Below are 24,010 nucleotides of genomic sequence, written 5' to 3'. Positions count from 1 at the left end.
CTAGAAAGGAATTTTGAGATAGTTTAATCCAAACCCCTCACTCACTTCACAGGTATTTTAAATCAAATGTAAGAAACAGAATTCCATGGCTCTTCTTTGCCTGACTGAATTAGTTGCAAAGAAAAACACACAGATGGTAAGCATAATTAATTTACATCACCTCCTGTTCACTATTCCCCAAAGCACCTATTGATGTATTCATTCATTCAACTGGTTTTAATTCTCTTCATAGAGACACAGGGTCCTACCACTGTGGAAGATATAAAAGTATATTGGAATTCTATCATGAAGTAATTGTAACTTATGAAATTCAACTATATGAGCTTAGCAAAAAGAAAAAAAATCAGAGAGAAAGTAGAAGGTAAGGGAATAGAGAGGGTAGAAGGAAAGAGGAAAGAAACAGATAAACATTTTAAATGGTAGATGAAATTTTGCCAGCCTTTCCAATCAACAGGTGTATATGCTCTGGAGTCAGTAAGAGATTGGAATTTTGAATATGCTGTTCCTTGTCATTTTCAGTATCTCGCTCAGTTGTATGATTTTACTTTTTTAAAGATACCTTTTTTTCCACATAAAACTTAAGCCAACTTTTTAGCTGAGGTAATATGATCCCTGCCCTCAAGAAGTTTGCTCACTTATTGGGAATAAAAGCAAACTGGGAAATAATACAATACACATGAAAATAAGTAACACAGGAGCTAGGAAAAGAAAAAAATCAATGTGAGCTGAAATATGAATGGAAAAGATACCAAAGTCATGGGGGAACATGCCTGGATGGAGACTTTTTGGAACAGGTAGTTAGTATTGAGAACAGGAGGAAATAAGGTTTTACCTGTAAAGACAAGCTCAGATTATAGAGTTACTTTTTTTAAAAAGTTACATACTATAATTTAGGCCAGGGAATGTAAAATTCCTCTTTTGTCACCATGCAAGTGACAACTGAGGGAAGTAGGCTTCCCATGTGGCCATGGGGAGTGGTGGGACTATGTTTACAGAGTGCACGCCCCACCCAAAGAGAACAGCCACTATTCAGCTCCAATCTCTTGCTGGTATTTGGGAATGAGGACCCAGGCTACCATATCCTCCAATCCTTTAAGAGTAATTGGAAATTCGAGAGATTTTATGAATGTTAAAGAGAGGATATTAACAATGGTGGCAGGTTCCTGAGCAAGCAGGAAGGAATGGAATCCAAACAAAGGGACTGGCTCTGATAGGAGGAACATTATCATCTCATAAACATCAAAAAGCCAGTAGATAAAAGGAACCAAGAATATGTGGTACAAAGGAAAGGAATGAAGAACTGTGGGAATGAAGAGAGAGCAGTTGTTCGTTAAATGGGAATATTTTTTTTTTAGGATGAGAATGTCTTTTCTTCACATCCTGGAAGATAAGAGCAATGAGAGAAGGAGACGGTATTAGTTAGGTGAAGCAAGAAAGATGGGACAGTAACCTTGGATATGAGACTATCTATAGATGAATGAGGCTGTGAATAAATTAGGGGAGGGGAATAAGAGAAAACGGAAGAGTCTCCAGAGCTCATTCCTAAGTCAACAAGAGAAGTTAAAAACTGACCTAGGCAAGAGAATTGCTCAGAAAACTATCACAAATATAGATATCCTAAGTGGAAATGAGATAGACAAAGTTGCAGATGGCCCTTAAAATTAAAAAGCAGGAAGCAGCATACAAGCATTCACACCAGCCAAATGTCTCAGAGATCTTAAGCAAAGAAATCCATAGTTGGGGCTAATGTATCCTCTGGTTTGAGGCTTGGCCACATCCTCAAATTTTGAAATCTAGGAAGGTAAAAGAAAGTACTAAGAATATAATCAAATGAGAAACTAGTTAATTGCACTACATATTAGTAAAGTTTTCCTATTTGGAAGAGCTTTCTTTCATATTTTCTCAATTTCTACAACAGCCCTAAAATACATACCAGCCAAGTATTAGTCTTATTTAAAGCTAAGGATCAGAGACGATAACTGTGCAAGGTAATACTATAAGAAAGCACTGCAAATCTGACTAAAATCCAGTGAAACTAAAGCATAGCTAACCCCTGCCTAATGAGATTACTAACCACTTAACTAAAAGTGAAGTGCACTATGTTTTCGTGGTAAAAGGAACATAACTTGGGCTTTAGAGGACAAGACCTTCACTCAAAAACCAGCTCCGCCCCTTGCTAGCTCTATCACCCGCACTGAGCTAGTTACTTAATTTCCACCAGTCTTCATTTGCTCATTTGCATAGTGGAGTGATATCACCTCCCTCGCAGGATTGTTTTCAGTATTAAATAAGAAGCCACGGATAAGCATTGCTAAAAGGTCAGGCACACCAGGTCCTCAATCAAGGTAAGTTTCTGTTCTCCCTGGAGCCATTGCCAGTTATCTATGGTTTGCATAGAAGTTAGACTCCCTGCTGCAGAATGAAGTATTATAAAAAGGCTTGGGAAAGGCTTTCTTTTTAACAATGAGTCTTATCAGAGGGTAAACAGTTCCTAAAGGAATCAGAGAAATTAACTCAAAGAGCAAACTATAAATGGAAGAATCTAAGGTCACAAGCAAAAAACATCATTTCAAGACTGGTATTAATAGGATGACGAATGTAAGAACATGACACAGAGACAGGAGAGAATGAAGATATTACATAACCAGAACACAGTATAGGTGGAAGATTCTCACTGAACAAGGAGCCCAAACCTAGAGTTCGTGGGGTCTGTAAACGGGCTTCAAACAGTTGTGCCCCCTTGAAACTGTGAAATTGTGAGCATGTGCAAAGGTTCTATGGAAAGGCCCAAAATGCTACCCCCCGACCAAGATATCCATGCCAAATCCCTGGAACCTGGGAATGTTACCTTTTACAGGATCTCTTATAATAAAAAATGTGATTAAGTTAAAGATCTTGAGAGGAGGTGCTTATCCTGGATTATCCAGATGGACCTTAAATCCAATGACTAGTGTCCTTAAAAGAGATAGAGAAGAGAAGGCAGCAATGTGACCCTGGAGGCAGAGACTGAGTGATGCAGCCACAAGCCCAGAAATTCAGCCCAGGTGCTGGAAGAGGTGAGGGATCTTCCCTGGGGGCAGGGGAGGGGGTGTTATCAAGGCCCTGCTGACACCTTGATTTGATTTGAACTTCTGGCCTCCAGAACTGAGAACGAATAAATTTATGTTGCTTTAAGCACTTCTATGGTAATTTGTTATGGCAGTCACGGGAAACTAATACAGGTATACTTTTCTAGGGGGAGGGCCCATAACTTTCATCAGATTCTGAAACAGGTTCTAATGAACTCCAAAAGGTAAAAGGACTACCACTGTAGAAAGTAAAGCAAAAAGCAAAACTTTCTATAAATAAGAGAATTAGAAATTTTAAAACCTGCAGAACAAGGAGTTACTTGGAATAAGGTCTCATAGCTACTAAATGTTGAAGTAAAAGAGTAAGTCATCCTCTGATATATAACTCAATGTTCATTTTATTATCTCTTGGGGTTGAACCCTATGAATGTATTAAAAGTGATTCCCAAACAGCTCAACAGTTTGTTAAAAATACAGGATCCCAGGCTCCACCCCTGATGTATTGAATCAGAATCTCCAGTGTAGAGGAATCTATATATATATATATTTATACTTATAAACATATATTTTTACTTACTTAAAGCTCAGATCATTCAGATGTGTAGGCAAATTTGGGAACTACTAGTATAAAGCAGAGGTCGGCAAACTTTTTCTATAAAGGGTCAGATAGTAAACATTTAAGATATGCAGGCCAAGAGGCAAAATTGAGGATATTATGTAGGTACTTACATAACAAATTTGTTTTCTAACAAATTTCTACAAGATTTTTATTGACAAAATTTAAAACAAAAAATTAATAATTGAATACAACTTTTTAGAATATAGGTCTACTAATGAGAAAAATGGAATTGTTTTTTGGGAGAGAGCTAACATTTTGCTCAATTGGGGTTCAAAGTTAGTGTTTTCCTGTCATCAGATCAATTGCAAATGTTCTATAAAACCTTCTTAGCTGGAGGGGACTACAAAAAAGGCCTGGAGCTGGATTTGGCCCAAGGGCTGCAGCTTGCCAAGCTCTGCTGTAAGGTATAAGGAAAAAGAAAGAACCACAACTCCTGCCCTTAAGCAACTAACAAGTTAAAAAGACAGGAACAGCAAAGGTAAGATAAGAGTGAGGAACATGAAGCAGAATTCTGAATGTCACATGTTGGAGAGCAGTGATTCCTAACCTTTTCAAGTAAGGCATTCTTTTTTAAGGTCAAAAACTGTGGAGGACTCTATGGCAGTTCTTTTAGCATTGAGTGCAAATATCCATATCAGGAAGTGACTATAAAGTCTATAATGTTTTTAAAGGATTTCTTAATCAAAACAGCAGACACATTTGGAAACATCAGCACATATTTATAAGACATGTTATCTATTCATCCACAGATGGTACTTAATATGCATATGGATTCCTGACCCCCTGAGATAACTCCAAGCACTGCAGGAACTCTCAGCCCAGTGGTTAGGAGCCACAATTACAGAATAGATGCCAAAGAGGTTCAGAAGGAAGGAAACAGTGGAAACTGGAGTAGTGGGGAAGGGTGTCACAGGGTTAGACAGGCAGGTAGAAATTTTCAAAGAAATGAAAGAACAGATTTTAGGGAGAGGAAGAATGTCAATGAGAAAATGCAGAGGAGCTTCAGGATAGCAGCCTTACTAAATAAAAAGTTTGGAACAAGACCAGATCATGGAGGCTCTGGAACTCTTTGCCTGTCTCTGCCACCAGAGCCAACACTTAAGTGCCTTACATGTATGCAGCTCTGATATGCATTCTCTCATTCCATCCTCACCAAGAATAGTGTCCCAAAGACACTAGCTATGTAAGTATTAGGTTATTAAGTATGATATGTCCGATGTCCTTAAGCACTAAGTTTGACAGCTGATGTCTCAGACATTTCACTTTGATACTTTTTGTATTACGTTTATCATGAAGGTACACCCTCAGTCTTACAAATGCACATTTTGGCTTTTTTTTTTTTTTTACACAACACTTCAGAATGCAAGTCTTAGTTCTGCAAATTTTTTAATAGACACTGAACAAGTTATTAAATGAGTATGAAGATCTTTAGACTCTTTTTCTCCTATTTGTTCTGCATCCCAGACTATCAAAATATAACTCTTTTGGTTTACCTTATGAATCTCCCAATTTTTTTCCTAGCAAAAATGTCTAGCTTTGACAAAGGCTTTTTTTTTTCAAAAATTTTTTTTTCCAAAATTTTTATGAAACCATGGATGAGTAAAAAATTTGTGTTGTTTTCGAAAATGAGTTCCACTGTGGAACCAATGCAGTGCAGACAGCTCGAAATATCAATGAAGTGTTTGGGAAGGATGTGGCTAATGAACACACAGTACATCAGTGACTTGAGAAGTTCCATTCTCGTGATTTTAATTTTGAACATGAGCTACGTGGGCGACCTGAGACCAAGGTGGATAACGATGAGCTGAAAGCTGTAGTAGAAGTGAATCCACCTCAACCTACACGTGCATTAGCAGCAAGGTTTGACGTTACTATTCCAACAATTTTGGACCATTTGAAACAAATCAGCAAGGTAAAGAAGCTGGATAGATGGGTAGCACATGTATTAAATGCGTGTCAGAAGAGAAATTGTCTGGAAGCTTGCCTTTCTTTGTTGTCATAACGTAAAGGTGAACCATTATTACACTGTATTGTTACCTATGATGAGCAGTGGATTCTCTTTGACACTCAAGTGTTCAGCACAATGGTTAGACAAAGATTAAGTGCCAAAACACAGTGCAAAACCAAATATTCATCAGAAAAAGCTAATGGTGTCTTTTTGGTGGTCCAGCACTGGTATCATCCACCACAGTTTCATGAAATCTGGTCAATTGATTACAGCAGATGTCTACTGCAACCAATTTTACAAAATGAAGAGGATGCCTGTGATTAAGCAGCTGAGATTGGTCAATATAGACAGGCCAATCCCCTTGCAACACAATGCTTGACCATATGTGGCACGAACAACGCAGCTCAAACCATAGAAGCTGGACTTGGAAACCCCCTTGTATCCACCCTATTCACCACACCTTACACCAACTGATTACAACTTCTTCCAAGCTTTGGACCACTTCTTGCAAGGAAAAATATTCAATTCTCAATGAGCTGTGGAAAATGCCTTTCGCTCTCCAGGCTTCTTCGCTGCTGGCATAACCAAGCTACCATTAAGATGGCAAAATTGTGTCAATAATTTAGGTACATACTTTAATTGTACTGTTTCTTGTTTGAGGCATAATAAGCCACATTTTTTTATTTGAAATTGGACATTTCACATTTAATGACCTAATAGATGACCCTGGTTTCATTAGGTACAACCCTAATTGGGTCAGGATGCAGACTTTTCCATCTTAAAAATATGAAATAGAATAAAACAAAAAGCCTTCCCTTGACCGTACATCCCTCCTACAGTTATCACCCTCTATTCGTCACATCCAAATTTCTGGAGAGTCAGACACTCTTATTTCCATTTTATGCCCTCTCATGCATCACTTGTCTCCAACCCACCCCAACCTAGTTTCCACTTCTACCACCCCAAGGCAGCTGTTCTTGTCAAATGCAATAAAAGATATGTCAGCTCTCATCTTACAAAACATAAACTCTTAAGTAGCATTAACAGGCCCCTGCCTTGAAACACTGTGGATTTCAGGGACCCCCACACTCTTACGACAGGCGTTCCTTCTACTTCTCTATTCATTCTTCCTAACTCTTCTTTCTACCTCCCAATGTTGGCATTCCCTTGGGAGTTGACCCCAGGCCTGTCATTACTCAGTACTCTGGTCTCCCTAGGTGATCTCATCCATTTCCACAGCTTTAAATACCATAGATAATTTCCCATTTTCTCTTTCTAGCTCAATTTTCCTGAGTTCCAGACTGTACATACATGTCTATTTCATAGTTCCACCTGGATGTTTCTCACTGACCTTATACCAAATTTTCAAAATCTTTTCTCTCAACATTGAATCTCTGGGCTTCCCCATCTACTCAGAAACTCCCACCAGAAACCTCAGGGACATTCCATCAGCTGGCCCTCTACTGCATCCTCCATGGCTAATCCTCAGCAAGTCCTCACAATTTTCCCTCCGATAAAACTCTCCAATTAGTTCACTTTTTCCCTCTCCACTGCCATCACCTCTAGACCAATCAACTATCACCTTCACCTGGAGACGGTGAGAATCTTCCAGAGGGTCTCTCCACCACACACACTTTTACTTCTCTCAAATCCAATTCCACAAAGCAGTCAGAGTAGAGAATTACAAATAAGAATCTGATTTCATCATTTTCATACTTAAATCCTTGAGTAGCTTCATCTCCGGATAAATTCCAAAATCCTTAATATGAACTGTAAGGCCTCAAAGGATTTGGACTCACCAGCTTCCCCCGCCCACCCTGATCCTCTGCCCCTCACTCCCTCCATGCTACAGCCAAGCTGGCCTTCCCTTTGTTCCTCAAACACGACGAAACCTTTTCTGCCTGAACATGCTGTCCCTCCCTCCTAGCTTCACCTGGCCAACTCCTACTTATTCCTCGGGTCTCAGTCTCAAGGTCAGTTTCTCAAGGAAGGCCTCCCTCCCTGACACCACTCGTCTCCAGATTAAGTCCTCTGTTACATCCTCTCCTAGTTCCTAACTTGTTCTTCATGGGCCCTTTCGCAATTGTGACGACACAGATATTACGTGACTCCTGTTGTTTGTCTCCCACACTGAAATGTAAACTCCTTAAGGAACAGAAGCTGTGTTGCTCTGTTTGTCACTGTACTCCCAGCCACCAGCACAATGTCTAACACAAAGTAGGCACTTAAATATTTTATATTAGAATAGGTGACTGAACTAACTAAAAGATAGTTAAACATAAATTTCTTTGAAGCATTTCAGAATTTACAAACGTACAAGTTAATTAGTTAATATTTTAGTTAGACTATGGCTTAAGTTATTTTATTTTACTTATTGATTAAAGCAAGAACTGTACTGAGTTATAGTATTAGCTAAGCTTGAATATCCTCAAACATATTTCTAAAGCTATCCCATAAGTCAACTTTTATTCATTTAGACATGCCTTTCCCCAAAAGGTTAACATAGTTGTTTTCCTAGGCACTAATATAATAATAATAACAACCAAACCTATCCTTTATAGAGTGCCAAACACCATGCTATTCACTTTACATTCAAGTTTCACAAGAGATAAATGTCATAACCTCCATCTTCACAGATGAAACTGAGGCTCAGAGAAACTAGGCAACTAGCTCAAAGTTATACAATTAGCAAGTGGGGTGGCAGGATCCAAACTCATACTAACTCAAAAGTCAATGTTTTTCCAATATATCATGCTATCTCTAATATCATGCTTATTTAGCAGTATATATTTGTTGAAAATACATCTGTATACTAGTATCTGAGGCTCACAGTTTAAAGTAATTATTTAAGCTTTAAAGTGGCTGCTCAATTCAGTCTCTCACATACAAAAACCAATTCCATCACACCCATACAAAACACCTGCAACAATTATTCCAAATGATACTCGTTTTCCTTATCCATGTAATCTACACTTTATTGTACAAAATAAACTTAGCTTCCAGTTAACTGTCTTTTCTGCAAGAATCTCAATTAACTTTAAAAAACAGAACCATCACGTTAGGGAAAACTGTGCATATTAATTTGTTTTTTAGAAAACTTGTCACAGGTGCATTTTGAATACACAGTTTATACCAAACTCAACTATTCCCAAAACCATCCATCAGAATAAAAACTATGCCAAAAATTGCTTTGGTAGGAATTAATCTAAACTACACTCTGCCTAGTATTTACAAATCAATAATTTCAATAACTGGTAGTAAGCAGTCAATAAACACTTGATCAATCATACAACAAGATGCTTCTAAAACTGATGTCCTGTTGTTTTTTTTAAGAGAGTAAGCAGGAAATATTGTTATATATACATAACTAGTAAACATTTCCTCAACATGGAGACAGGAAGGGGTCATTTAACCCAATTATGTATATTAATCCTTGAAAAACACTGTTCTAACTCAGTGAACACTTTTAAAACAGTTTTAAATTAGCATTTCTGAGTAGTGAACTAGCCTCATTAATGAAGTCCTAATACATAATAGAAAGGATCATGAATTTTTAAAGAATTAAAATACAACAAAATGTACTTAACACTCAAAACTTACTACAAAACTACACTAATCAAGATAGTGGGGTACCAGCATAAAAAGAGACATAAATCAATGGAATAGAATTGAGAGTCCAGAAATAAAGTCATACCTCTTTGGTCAATTGATTTTTAACAGGGGTACCAAGATCATTCAATGGGGAAAGAATAACCTTTTCAACAAATGATGCTCGGACAATTTGATATCCACATATAAAAGAATGAGGCTTGGGCCTGACACAGTGGCTCACACCTGTAATCCTAGCACTTTGGAAGGCCCAGGTAGAAGGGTTGCTTAAGGCCAGGAGTTTGAGACCAGCCTGGGCAACATAGGGGAATTCATCTCTACAAAAAATTTAAAAAATTGGCTGGGGGTGGCGGCACACACCCGTACTCCCAGATTCTCGGAAGGCTGAGCCCAGAGAATAGACTGAGCCCAGAATTCAAGACTACAGTGAACTATGATTGTGCCACTGACAGAGTGAGACCTTGTCTCAAAAAAAAAAAAATAGGGCCGGGCGCGGTGGCTCACGCCTGTAATCCTAGCACTCTGGGAGGCCGAGGTGGGCGGATCGTTTGAGCTCAGGAGTTCGAGACCAGTCTGAGCAAGAGCGAGACCCCATCTCTACTAAAAATAGAAAGAAATTATATGGACAGCTAAAAATATATATAGAAAAAATTAGCCGGGCATGGTGGTGCATGCCTGTAGTCCCAGCTACTCGGGAGGCTGAGACAGGAGGATCCCTTGAGCTTAGGAGTTTGAGGTTGCTGTGAGCTAGGCTGACGCCACGGCACTCACTCTAGCCTGGGCAACAGAGTGAGACTCTGTCTCAAAAAAAAAAAAATAAAATAAATTAGGTTTTTCATATAGAAAAACTAACTCAAATTGGATCAAAGATCTAAACATGAAAGCTAAACTCTTAACAGAAACTATCGCAGGTATGAATCTTCATGACCTTGGATTAGGCAATGGTTTTTTTAGATATGACATTAAAAGCACAAGCATGCAATGAAAAAATAGATAGGGTCTAGTATCCAGATTATAGAAAGAACTCTTACAACTCCACAATAAAAAGACAAATAACCCAATTAAAAAATAGGCAAAGAACTTGAATAGACATTTCTCTCCAAAGAGGACACACAAATGGCCAATAAACACATGACATGCAAATGTAAACCACAATAAGATACCACTTCATACCCACTTATGATGGCTAGAATTTAAAAAACCAAACAAACAAAAAACAAGCACTAGTGAGGATATGGAGAAATCAGAACTCTTCTACATTGCTGCTGGGAATGGACAATAGTGCAGCTGCTATGGAAAACAGTTTGGCAGTTCCTCAAAAGTTAAGCATAAAATTACCATATGACCCAGGAATTTGACTCCAAGGTCCAAGAAAACTGAAAACATACGTTCACACAAAAACTTATACATGACTAGCAGCAATATTCACAGCAACCAAAATGTGGAAATAACCCAAATGTTCATCAACTGATGAATATATAAACAAAATGTGGTCTAGTCATACAATGGAATATTACTCAGCCATACAAAGGAATGAAGTACTGACACATATCATAATATGGATGAATGTTGAAAACATTATGCTAAGTAAAAAGAGCCAGACACAGAAGAACATGTTGTATGATTCCATTTATATGAAATGTCCAGAATAGACAAATCCATAGGCAGAACATAGATAGATTAGTGGTTGCCAGGGGGTAAGAGGAGGAAGGAATGGGGAACAACAGTTAATGAGTTCAAGGTTCCTTTTCAGGGTGATGAAATGTTCTGGAATTAGATAGTGGTGATGAATGCATAATTGTATGAATATACTAAAAACCACTGAATTATATGCTTTAAAATGATGAATTTTATGGTAGATGAATTATATCCCAATTTAAAAATATAAATATATAATATCTGCTTAATACTAAAGCTATATTGAACACAGTTTTGTCTTTTGATGATTCAGAAACATCTTGATGTATTTAAATATATGAATCTTTTTTCTCTTAGTGTTAAATAATGTGCAAACTTCTAATTAATAGCATATGCAAAATGTGTATCACAATATATATGATTCATATGGTTTCTTAATGTTACTTAATTTAAAAAGTTTGGAAAGAGTGTTTTGCTAGCAAAATTTTTTTTTTATGAGATCTATTAAACCTTAAGAAAAAGTATAACCTCATAACTAATCTTTTTATAATATCATTTTTCATTAGTTATCTGTATCATAATTTAAAATAAGAAAAGGAAATCAACAAGGCCTGCTTTGTCTTTCATATTTAAAATATGAGATAGCAAACAGAAATAACTAATTTTTAAAAATCTAGATTTTACACAATTATATTCATAAGAAGAAATGAGACATTCCACAAACTAATGAGTGTACAAATAGCAGGAAACATTTTACCAGATTAGTAATATGGTACATGAAACTTGAAAAACCTTGTGACCACAGCTCTTGCTAACGGTGCTTCATTTTTCAGTTCCCACTGAATGCCTCTGCTTCACGAAATCAGCAATTATGATCACTAACAAACTTTCAGTTTTTAATGATAAGAGTTCATTAGTTTTAGGCATCACTAAGGCATATAAATGCAAAACAATGATCATATGCCTCACAGAAACAGACTAGTAATCATAAGTTACATTTTTAAAAATGAACATTACCCGAGTCTCTAGGGTCCAAATAGGTAGTGTTAATGAGCAAAGCAGGCCCAGAGTCAGACAAGAAGAGGTGATCTTGGGTGAACTGGAGAGTAATGGGGCAGCCGTCACATAGCTCCAACAGATCGCTACTGGGCCAGAAACATGGCCAGACTTCTCCTTTCTCAAGAGTAGCTGGAAGTATGGATTCTTTTTCATGTTTTGTGAAATATCCCTAATACTGAAATTTTGGCAACTAATTTTTTTAAAAGTTTAGTGCTAAGGCCAAATAAAACATACTAGCTGCTGTACATGGCCACTAGTTTGCAAATTCTGAAAAGAAACTCCTAAAACAAAGGCTAAGTACTTAGAAAACCCCAATTTTAGATTAGGGATGGCAAATATAGAAAACTAGTCTATAACAATACTTATCAAAGATTGAGGGGCACTGATGATCCTTAAAGTTCTCAAGGTGGTCCACAGACCAGACGCCAGAGAGTTTTACTGTATTAACGTCACATGGCATTCACATTCCTTCCTGAAGTACCAAAGGTAACTCATTTCTTCCATTCATTTTGATAACTTTTCTTAATGTAGCCAAGGGGAAATACAGTGGATGTCTTAACTACGTGCCGTTGGTAAGTTGTCCAAGAATCAAAACAGTTTAGAAACCACTGGAAGGGGTAAAAATATATATATATTGGGGGATGCTTTTTGCTTTTTAACAGACCTCAAAGAAAATTAATTAGATGGTAAAACTGGTCTCCATTTTATAACAATCAACTAGAGTACAGTAGATTACAGAGCTGTTTGAATTATAACCACACAGTTGAACAAAAATCTTGTACTTTCTAGTATGAACATAGAAGTGTTACAGACATGAATCTTAGGAAATACACATAGCAACAAGGAGGAAAAACTGCACAAAACTCCTTTTTCAACAAACCGAGAAGTAAAACAAAAATATACAAACTCCAAAGTACCTGAGAGCAGGGCTGAGATCAAAAAAGGCAGACAATTACGTTGGGGTGGAGAACAGAGACACAGACAGCCGGTGTGGCATGTGATGAGGGCCCAACAGTGGCAGAGCTCAGATAGCAACAGCAACAGTGTACCTCCTTAAAAAAAGCATGTTTACACTGGCATGCTGGGGCTGCGTCCCTCTAGTCACAGCTGCAAAGGAAGGAGAAGGAAGTCCAGAATTGGTGGCAAAAGGCCTCCTGGGCTCCTTCTGGTTTGGAGAAGCAGAAGACTTGTGGCAACACGGAGAAACACAGCTAAGTGCCTTATGTGAAAAAGACAATCTCTGAGGCAGAAACCTGGAAATCTACACTGGCTCTACCCAAACCACCTACAAATAACAGACTGAGGAAAATTCAATTCATTAAGTTACAGGAATAAAAAGGTAACTGGCATGGCACTGACTGAGAGAGAAGTTCTATAAGAAAAATGGCAAATGAGCAGCATAATGTACCAACTACCAAAGAATACTCATCAAAAAATACAACAAAGAAGAAGATAAAAATTGTAACTGAGTATTGTTGCATAAGTTTAAGAAAATCAATGAAGCCACCACCACTATGAGCAAGACCACAAATCTGAAATAGAAGAATTCAAGGGGAAAATGTCTAGATAACAGGAAAAGGGAAACATGAGTTGACAGAACTCAACACAGAAATGAAGAAGAAACTGAAAGGAGAACAAAGAAGAGACACCACAGAAAACACAGTAAGAGATAAGAGAGATAGAAACAAACAAATGAAAAAGTGTTTAAAAGGATTAAAGGAAAAGTAATAAATATAAAAGATATATAAAGAGAGATTCAACATATCTATTACTATGGTCTCTAAAAAACAAAAGCAAAACAATGAAACAAAGTAAACATTTAAAGATACAATTAAATCTTTGCTGAAATAAAAATAGATTTGAATCTACATTTTAGAAGGGCACACATGTACCAGGAAAAATTAAGATAAACAGTCAACATCAATATATCCTAATAAAGTAACTAGATATCAGAAATAAAGAATTAGCCAGGGCAGTGATTCATCCCTGTAATCCTAGCAGTTTGGGGGGCAGAGGTGAAAGGATTGCTTGAGGCCAGGAGTTCAAGACCAGCCTGAGCAAGAGTAAGACCCCCATCTCTACAACAAAAAAAAAGTTAGCCGGGCACAGTGGTGTGTGCCTATAGTCCCAGCTACTCAGGAGGCTGAAGCAGGAGGATTGCTTGAGCCCAGGAGTTTGAGGTTGCAGTGAGCTATGATGATGCCACTGTACTCAAGCCAGGGTGACAGAGTGAGACCCTGAGAAAAAAGACAAAGAAAGGAAAGAAAGGAAAAAAAGGAAGAAAGGAAGAAATAAAGAAAGAAAGAGGAAAAGAAAGAAAGAATACTTTGGGCAGATAGGCAAAAGATCAAGTCATTAATAATAGTAAAAAATTCATGCAGGCTTCACACATCTCCACAGTAACATTTAATGCCGGAAGACATTTGTACAATACCTACAAGATACTTAATGAAAAAAGTGTGAACGAAGGATTTTATAACCTGCTAAGCTGTCCTTTAAGTATAAAGCAACAAAAAAGTTGTTCTGAAAATGTTGTCAGAATAATAGCCCATATTATTCCCATGAGCCCTTATGAGAAATTATTAGAAGATGAACTTCAGCAAACCAAAGAATGAATCTATGAAAGTACCACAAAATATATGTGATGGGTGAGCATTAACATATATTTAACTAGAGAATTCAGACAAAAACAGATGGAGATATGGTTGATAAAACAGAACAAAAATATTATAGGGTGTAACACTGTATAAATGCAAATGACCTAAATCGGGTGAAGGGAGAAGTGTAATAAGCTTACTGATTACCTCCATGTCATAGCTAGGAGTCAATGGGAGCATTAAAGCTCACAAATCCAGTAGTAGAAGTATAAGCATACATAACAGTAAAAGTATATATACTATTGTGAATAAATACCATTGACTAAAATTGGGTAATGGAGGAGAGAAAGGAGAAGAGAGAAGAATTAAACGGCATTTTACCTTTGTTCATAGAAGAGCCCTAATAGTTACTATCAATAGAGAACTAAGAATGTTATATAAAGTAATTAATAAAACAAAAATATAAATTTTCCCCAATATCAGAACAACAGAAAAGCAAAGAAAAACAGAGTATACAGTGGAAGGCTTAAAATTTATATAAAAAATAAAGCATAAAATAAAATGCAATGACAGAACCATTTTTGACACATGAAAAAATGTAAAAGGATTCAACTCATATTAAGAGATGTTCAAATTGAATCGTAATGCAAAATCTAACTGTATGCTATATACTAGAGACACATCTAAATCAAGTAATTTTAACAGTTTAAAAAAAAAAAAAGGATAGCCAAGGACATATCAGGCAAATGAGTAAACAAAAAATAAAGCAAGAGCTGTCTCACCCAGCTCTTTCTGACTCCAGAACCTGAGGTCTTACCCATCACAAACACTACAAATAATGCCCCATGTCCTTCTGTAATAGTGCATGTGGGTATGTGCTCATGCATGAATATACACACGGGTGGTCCCTGGGTTACAGACAAGATCTGTTCCTGAGAATGTCTTTAGGTAGGACTTGTTGTATTAACATGTAACTCAGATCCCCAATGAATGGTACATATGCGGTAATAATAATGCTAACAATGATAATGGCTCATATGTGTAATACTAATACAGTGTAATACTGTAATGATAATAATACCTCTGTACTGTAATAATAAGTTACAGAAACTATTGTGCTCTTTCTTCTAATTCAAACAAACAGAACATTAAAAACAAACTCATATAAAAAGTTTAGATAGGAGATAAGAGAAATTTCAAAAAAGAATACTAAAGGTTAACACTCATCTAATGTGGCATCAACACTAGGCTAATAAGAATGTTGCACTTATTTTGATCTTCGAACCAAATCAATAATAACTTTTCCATTTCAATAATTAATCTACTATGCTGCTTAGTAATAATTGATGCTTTCATTGGAGCACTGCCTTTCACATTTTCCATTATTCTCACTTTCTCCTTTATAATTGTTCCAATGGTCAAGTGACTGAAGCCTAATGCTTTCCCAACGAATAATGGCATCTGGCCTTTCTCCGAACACTTAATTATTTCTACTTTTATTTCCATTGTATTTACCTTTCTCTTTGCTGCAGGCTCACCTGGACTTGCAACAGACATCAGCTTTGGAGACGTGATCATAAGGGTAAACACAGACTCACAAAATCAAATAAAGAAGTTAAGATGAAAATGATGCTGTGCATAAGGGAATGAGACTAGCCAGTAGCATACAGATGTTGTGCCAACAAACTGCTTATGCCATGCAAGTTTGTTCATATGCACAGAAGAAACTAGTTCCCGAATCATTTATTTAATTGTTTAATTATAAATTATCCTTATGGGGAGCCTAGGAGCCTGTTTGTAAGTATGGAACACCATTATGTTGGGTGGTCTGTAACCCAAGGACTGCCTGTATTTCAAAATAACTATCTAAAATATTCAATTATAAGCTCTCTTTGAAATAAGACCAGATATCAAATTTGCAGTGCCACCAGATTGCTGAGTTTACAGCATTTAGTAGTACTTACCTTTAATGGTATTATTTTCCATATAAAAATCAAAACGCTGTACTGAAAACTCTTCCCCTGGATTTATGTCAAGATCAGCTGTCAACCTTACTAACGTCATGCAGTAACTCCTCACTTGGATGACAATCTACTTTCAAGCACTCCAAAACTAAAATTCCAGGAATTCTCATTTAAAAAAAAAAAACACTAAAATTCCAGTGGAGTTGTTATCCATACGTGTAGAGACTTAAGGAGGTGAGCTTTTTATGAAATTTCCGGTATACTACAAATATTTCTGTTGAAGCAATAATTTTGTAACCTCTTACAGAAATCCATATCCATGAAACGCTTTCAGATTTTAGAGTTGTAGCTTCAGAAAGAGGTTCCATGCCTCAGAAACAAAAGGGCATATGGGTAGTAAAAACTAATACACACTCGAGGAACATTATCTAAAGGTCAATATTGGCTCTTTAAATATAAAAATACACTGTGGCAACATCAATTCAGTTAATGCTTGAGGGTAATTAACTGAGAAACCTGTTTCAATTTCAACATCAATAACAAAAGGAGAGGGGACAGTAGTATCAACCTGATAAAACTGTTGTGAACATTGAATGACTGAAGCACTTACAACACTACTTGCCTTAGATATCAATAAATGTTAGCTAATATTATCACCACAAAGACACAAATTTCCAGTCTTTTAGATCCATTATAATTACTGATGAGAGGGTTAGACAAGACACCTACAGAGAAATATTTTGCTAATGGAAAAAAAAAAAAAGGAATTTGAAGGCTCTACGTCCCTAAATTGCCTATTCCCTCCCTGCCACCACCTACCACTGATGCTAGATGCCCCTCCTCTTTCATCCCATGGTACACCTGTACACTTTCATTGTTGGTGCACTGTCTCCCCACCAAGGCTGCTATGAGCTCCTGAAAGTCAGCAATTATGTCTTGTGCATCTCAGCACCTCCGGGGCACCTGTTCCCACACATAATAGAAGTTCAGTAAAGGTGTGTTAGATTAACAAATGTGATGTTGTAAAAAATTATATATACACAATAAACATGATCTGGTTCAAGGTTTATATTTCATGGATTGCAATGACCTTGGTATCAGACCTTTCAGTAAGGTAGGCAGCTAAGGAACCTTAGTTAGGGCCAAAAGAGGGTTCATTCAAGACATAGACATTTATTGAGCACTCTGGGAGCATCAGGTAACAAATAAGGCTCTACTGGGGTTATAAAGAGGGCCCAGTGGGCACCGAGCAGGTAAGGATCTCACCCCTACTAGTGAGTAGAGATGTTAAAGATAGATCAAGACCACCGATTCCCAGAGTGTTCCTAAACTGCAGTGCTCTTTCCGCTAGAACAATGCCTTTCAAATGTTGACTGCACTCATGGTAAAAAATACATTCTGTAGCACTACTCAGTACATCTAGATACACGTATTTCTGAACTCTTCTATTTAATTCTGTTTTACTTCACATTTTTAAAATGTTCATTTTGACACACTAAACTGGTTTTATGACTCAAAGATTGAAAAATACAACAAAAGTTGATGTGGATGTGGAGATGGGAACACTTATACACGGCTGGTGGGACAACAAACTAGTACAACCTCTATGGAAAGTGGTATGGAGATACCTCAAAGAACTAAAAGTAGAACTACCATTTGATCCAGTAATCCCACCACTGAGTATTTACCCAAAGGAAAAAAAGACATTCTATAAAAAAGATATCTGTACTCAAATGCTTAGAGCAGCACAATTCCCAATTGCAAAGATGTGGTAACAACCCAAGTGTCCACGAATACATGAGTGGATTAATAAAATATGGTATATGTATACCATGGAGTACTATTCAGCCATAAAAAATGGTAACCTAATACCTCTCGTATTAACCTGAACGGAACTGGAGCCCATTCTTCTAAGTGAAGTATCACAAGAATGGAAAAACAAACACCATATGTACTCACCCTTAAATTGGTACTAACTAATCAACACTTACGTGCATGTATGGAAGTAACATTCACTGGGGATCGGGCAGGTGAGGGGAAGGAGGGGATGGGTAAATTCACACCTAATGGGTGTGGTGCATGCTCCCTGGGGGATGGGCACACGTGTAGCTTTGACTTGGGCAGTACAAACGCAATTTATCTGACCAAAGCATTTGTATCCCCAAAATATTCTGAAATTAAAAGGTTGAAAAATATTGCTCTAGAAGATATATTTTTAAAACTTTCTCTAGAATTTCAAGGTCAGATACAATTCCTAAAAATTAATTCTCATACCATGAATTTGTATCCCAACAAAAAAAGGACACTATCAAATAATCAAATAAGTCACAAAGACTAACATACAGCCATGGCAGCTGCCACTTGGGGAGTGGGAGGAAACTAAACCTAATCTCCATCAGCTTCCCTAAAGCCTCCCCAAGTAAATACTCAATTTAAGGAAAACAGCATTTGCTAAACAAAACAGCTTGGCAGCAAGTCCCTGGCACCCCAGCTCCCTTCTGGCCAGAATCTGGCCCTTAAGACTCTCGTCCTATATAGAAATTCTAGAGCTTCTACTTGCAATAAATATTTTTAAAGTATTTCATGTACAGAGACTTTAATTAAATGTGTTAGGATGGCAATGACTTTATTAAAATAAGTAAATGAAAATCAAGATAAACTGTTTTAAATAAACACATTTTGTTTGGTACAAAATCTCTCTCTGAAATTTGCCAACCTTCAGTTAAATTGTGTTGTGTGTCTGTGTGCGTGTGTGTGCTGGGGATGGGAGAAGTGTATTGATTTATCCCAGATCCAAACAAAGCATGCAGAAGTAGATCAGTAGATCATTAGTTAAACAGTATCTCTTTTGGTTTGCCCTTGAAATACTAGGGGAAAAGGCAATATAAAACTTTTCCTCGCCATGAGATGTTTGTACAGTTCCCACTGAAGGAAATGTGACAGCAACCACCATCACTACCTAGCAGCAAGCTAGGGATGAACAAACCCCAATGTCTCCAGAGTTCTTTTAATAAATGTGCTCCCCTGACAAGACTTAAAGTCAGAAACGGGCAGAAAGACCAGAACATCCCTTTTCCATCCTCTGTGTCCACAAACAGTTCTCCAGCTCTAAGAATGCAAATTAAAGTACAAGAATGTTCATTTAAGTTCTTGGGCTAAGTACCCTCATCATTTCCCATCCAAGAAGCATGTCTGAGTTCAAAGGACTCAATTTTGTGATGTTTGCCTCAAATTAACAGACTTTATAAAACATTAATAAATCTTCCTATCTTTCCCAAAAGAAATGTTCAGCACTAGAAAAAGATGTTCTTTTTAGAAGGATAAAAATGCAATTTTCCTAAGAAAAGGGAGAGAGTCATACTCACTATTTATCAGCTCTGTCCAATAGAACATTATGTGATGATGGATGTGTTCTATAACTGCACTGTCCGATACAGTGGCCATTAGCCACCTAGTACTCAGCACTTGAAACGTGGTTGGTAATGACCAGGGAACTAAATTTTAGTTCATTTTAGTCAATTTAAATTTAAACAGTCACATGCAGCTAGTGGCTACCATACGGGGCAGTATAGGTTAGATAATCAATGTAAATCCTCAACAAGAGTGCTAAGAAATTGACTCTTCTTACACTGAATGTCATAATTTGAAAAAAATCATATTCTATGTATACCAATATCCAATTTTCAGCTTACTAATTAATATTTAAGGTTTCCTCAGAAGTGGTTTTTCAACAAAGTTTTGGCAATTTTTATTCTAAAAACATGAACATACCAAATCTACTGAGCAAAATTCCTTTGGCAACATTCAATTTTCCATCTGTGAAACTTAAGCATAGGAAAAGAAAAAAAAAAACATAAGCCCACCTTCCTACTGTTACAAAGGGAAGAAATGAAATACATAATCCAAAGAAAGGCTAATATAACCCCTGAGATGCTTTTATGGGTACACCTGTTCATTAACCCCTGCTTAGGTTTGCTGCTTTAAACCCAGTTGAGGCTTTCAACAAAATTTGTTCGTACATTTGTTTGACCTCTTGTTCTATTACAATCAGACACTGACCAGACTCTCTGAAACCAAGTATTCTACCTATAGGAAAACCATTTAAAATATTCACATAAATATTCTATATTTAAATGAAACAAACTGATCAAATTGTCAAAGTGCAGTAGCCTGAAGAAGAGCAGATGCTTCGTAGAGACTAAAATATGCAGATCGTGCCAAGACCACTTCCCAAGCAGGTGGCAAAAGAAACCACACAGTTCTATAGTCAGCAAGGAAGAGACATCCCAAGAAAATATGCTTAAAAATACACTGCAGCCATGTTATGGCCATAGGATAACTAACTTCAAGCAGCACCACTGCACTCCTTAGGACCTCAAGGTCAATGCCAAATTAAGTTTTTTCACCTTCTCATCATGCTAACATTTATACATAAATATACACACAAGCACAAACATTTCAGTAATTTCATTTTGTTTAAGTGGAATGAAATTCTAGAACTGGTTTCTGAAAATATTACTACTATGAGCTCATTTAAAACAAGCAAACTCAAGTATACCATACTTAAGAACAAACCCACCAGTATCAGATAGCATATTTGGGAATGCTCCAACTATACCAAGCAAAGCAATCCTAAGACAGCAGTACAATTCAGGTAAGAATTCAGCACCAGACTAGAACTTCATTTTTTCTCTACCACTGCTACTGCTCCCATCAGGTCCTTAAAAAGGACTAGAAGCTCACTTACTGTATCCAAAGAGCATTTGAATCACAACAAGACAGGTGACAAGGAAGCAATGCATACACTATTCCAGGGGCTTCAGCTCTTGCATAATAATAAACGGCACTGCCAGAAGAAGAAAAGGCTTCATCTGGGGCAACTGAGAACACTCAGACTTAGCAAGAGTCTATCTATCAGACTCCATAAAAACTGTATACTGTCAGTCCTTTTCTTGTGTGTATGGATAAAATCTGCAGATGCAGCCTGGGCAGGAAAGAGGGAGACAGAGAATTAAATGGAGAACTGCCATAGCGCTTGATCCTGACAGCACCCTCCACACTACTCCAAGCTATGAACTTGCAGACTCTACTGACCACAGCATCTGCCCCAGGATTTCTAAGGAGTCTGCCTACCAGTTATAAATTTGTGTGATTAAAGCCTCCACGTCTGACAAGGGCTAGAAATGTCGATGTTTTTATTATCCTAATTCTTAGGGGGGGGAAATTAAATAAATGTAATAAACTATGCAGAATTTTCACAGCAGAGGCATAAGTTCTCAAAGCACGTAAGGTTTATAACAGATAATAAACACTACTTCTCATTTAGTTCTATAAAAGTCCACTTCAGAACAGCGTTACCCCTGCTGTTCAAAATGCAATTTAAAAGCAGAAATAGAAATCTATTTCAGGACACTCGGAAGATAAATTAGCATAACATAGATAACTTAATTTTTTTATATTTAATACTGTCATTTATGAGATAAAATATAGATTCTAATAAACAAAAGAAACATACATAACAGAAAAGAAAGCCATTTTTTGCTTGGCTTAAAATGCCACTAACACAGTATGATAGCACATTATATGAAAAACTTATTAAACTATCTTAGCACAAATATGGTTCAGTGATTTTCTAAATTTCCGATTTTGTGGGCTACATGTCTTACATCTTAACTTTACAAGCTCTCAAGTCCTACATAGCACACTATTCCCCTATGAGAGCTTTTGCCGACTGGTTTTAATAAATGAATGTCAATCACATTAAAAACATATTATTGAAGGAATTTATCAACATATGATTATGAAGTTACACTTCTGAAAACATCAGGCTTCCTAACTGAGATTCTGAAGAGAAACCCGACGGAACTGTCTTCTATTTATTTTTTCAATAGTCAAAGCATAAAAGCATCTTCAGCCCAAAGTATAATATATGAGGTATATTTAATCATGGCTCCTGACTTAAGCATAACATCACAAATCTTTTCATATGCATTAAACTAAAGTGCTCTCACTCTTACCTGTATATCCAGCATACCATCCCCAGGAAGCCACCATTCCTAAAAGCCATTTATACATGACTCCTTCAATATACCAGAACCGCTTACTGTCCAGCACTCGCAGGGGCTGAAGTATAATCACATAGCAGATGTAGGATGGAATAGCAACCAGGTTGTTGGCGACCATGAAGGCAAATCTCATCAGTGCTTTCAACAAGATCCAGCCCAGCCACGGAGCTTCTTCCAAAGTCACAGCCATCCTCACTTTGGAGTCTGTCCTGTCTTTCTGGGGTGAAAGAAGAATTCACTTAAAAAGGAAAATGCATTAAATACATCTAAATAGTTACCAACAAAGAAATAGCCTCCAGCACCGAGGCGCAGTACCGAGGTGATCTCTCCGGGAAATTCCAGAGAGGGGCAGACAGCGAGGCCTCGGGGAGGAGCCGCACAAGGTCAAGGGAGCTGTTCACCGAGGCACGGGTATGTCACAATATATTTAGCAAACGATAATACGATTCCCACTCACTGATCGGTGCCGTTCCCGCACCGAGTCTCACTGCGGTCGTCTGTTTGGACTTTAAGGGAAAAAAATACACCCACTTGCTTCAGACTCCCTCGGTATCTCCAAACCGACGACACGAGTGAAACCACCGAAACAGAGACCTCTCGGTCAGATTTCCCAGATACTGAGAACCTCGGGCTCTTCACCGCCCCGTTCCCATTCCTGCACATTGATGCATTTCTTTAAAAGGTCTCCGGCGTTAGCGAAAAGAGTTAGCTCACAATTCTCATTTGCAGCAATAGGGTTTTTGTTTTCCTTTTTTTTTTTTTTTTTTTTTTAGAAAAAAGGAGAGGGGCCTAGAAAAGAGAGCTTAAAAGGTGAGAGGAAGAAAGTGGGGGGTTATAAGACGAAAAAGAGGAAGGACAGGAGTAGGGGGAGGGGAGCAAGAGCCAGCAAGAGGTAAAAGCAAAGGGGCCAGGGATGAAGAGAATGAGATCTCCGACCAGAGGACGGGGAAGCGAGGGATGATGAAAGCAGCAGGGAAGAAGAGGCGACGGCAGCGCGGGGGGCGGGTGGAGCCGGCAGCGGTTTCCGCGGATGTGGAAGGGGTCGGGGCGGCGAGCGCGGCCCGTGCTCCCGGCTCACCTCGGCGGGCGCGGACTGCAGGCGGCGGCGAACCGCGGGGGCGGGCGTCCCCCGCCGAGGGGTCGCGGTCATGGACGCGGCGGCGGCCGAGGCGGCCCGAGGCGCGGCGCGAGCGGGCGCGCGGGCGCCCTACTCCCCTCGCGGCAGCCTGTGGACAGAGGGACGGCGGGGACTCAGAGGCCGGACCTGTCACCGGGGCGGGTCCCGGGGAGGCGGGCGGATGCCCCGCGCCCCCGCCTCCTCCCCCGGGCCTACCGCGCCCTCGTCCCTCAGGCCGCTGCCGCCGCCGCCCCGGGCCACGCGACGACGACACCCCTTCCCCGCCCCCACGCTTCCCCGGGCCCGGCACCGCCACCGCGCCCGGG

General features: G+C 38.3%; 1 protein-coding gene across 3 annotated transcripts in view; it reads right to left on the bottom strand.

Annotated features, from left to right (window-relative positions):
• The window catches only part of LPGAT1 (lysophosphatidylglycerol acyltransferase 1), a 60,567-nt gene extending 36,786 nt beyond the window's left edge, over positions 1-23,781 (bottom strand). The window contains exons 1-2 of one of the 3 annotated variants that reach the window (XM_069459675.1): positions 23,646-23,781; positions 22,520-22,784 (exon numbers count right to left, since the gene is read on the bottom strand). In XM_069459675.1, the coding sequence (XP_069315776.1) occupies positions 22,520-22,784; positions 23,646-23,717 (337 nt within the window). In that variant the 5' untranslated portion in view covers positions 23,718-23,781. Of the gene's footprint in view, positions 1-22,519; positions 22,785-22,882; positions 22,961-23,645 lie in introns of those variants that run through there. The other 2 variants (XM_069459676.1, XM_069459677.1) reach the window with 2 other exon arrangements.
• Between the last annotated feature and the right edge of the window lie 229 nt (positions 23,782-24,010).

Source organism: Eulemur rufifrons, chromosome 27, assembly GCF_041146395.1.
Source record: "Eulemur rufifrons isolate Redbay chromosome 27, OSU_ERuf_1, whole genome shotgun sequence".
In the NCBI taxonomy this organism is placed as follows: Eukaryota; Metazoa; Chordata; class Mammalia; order Primates; family Lemuridae; genus Eulemur; species Eulemur rufifrons.
This window is presented reverse-complemented; position numbering and strand designations above follow the sequence as displayed.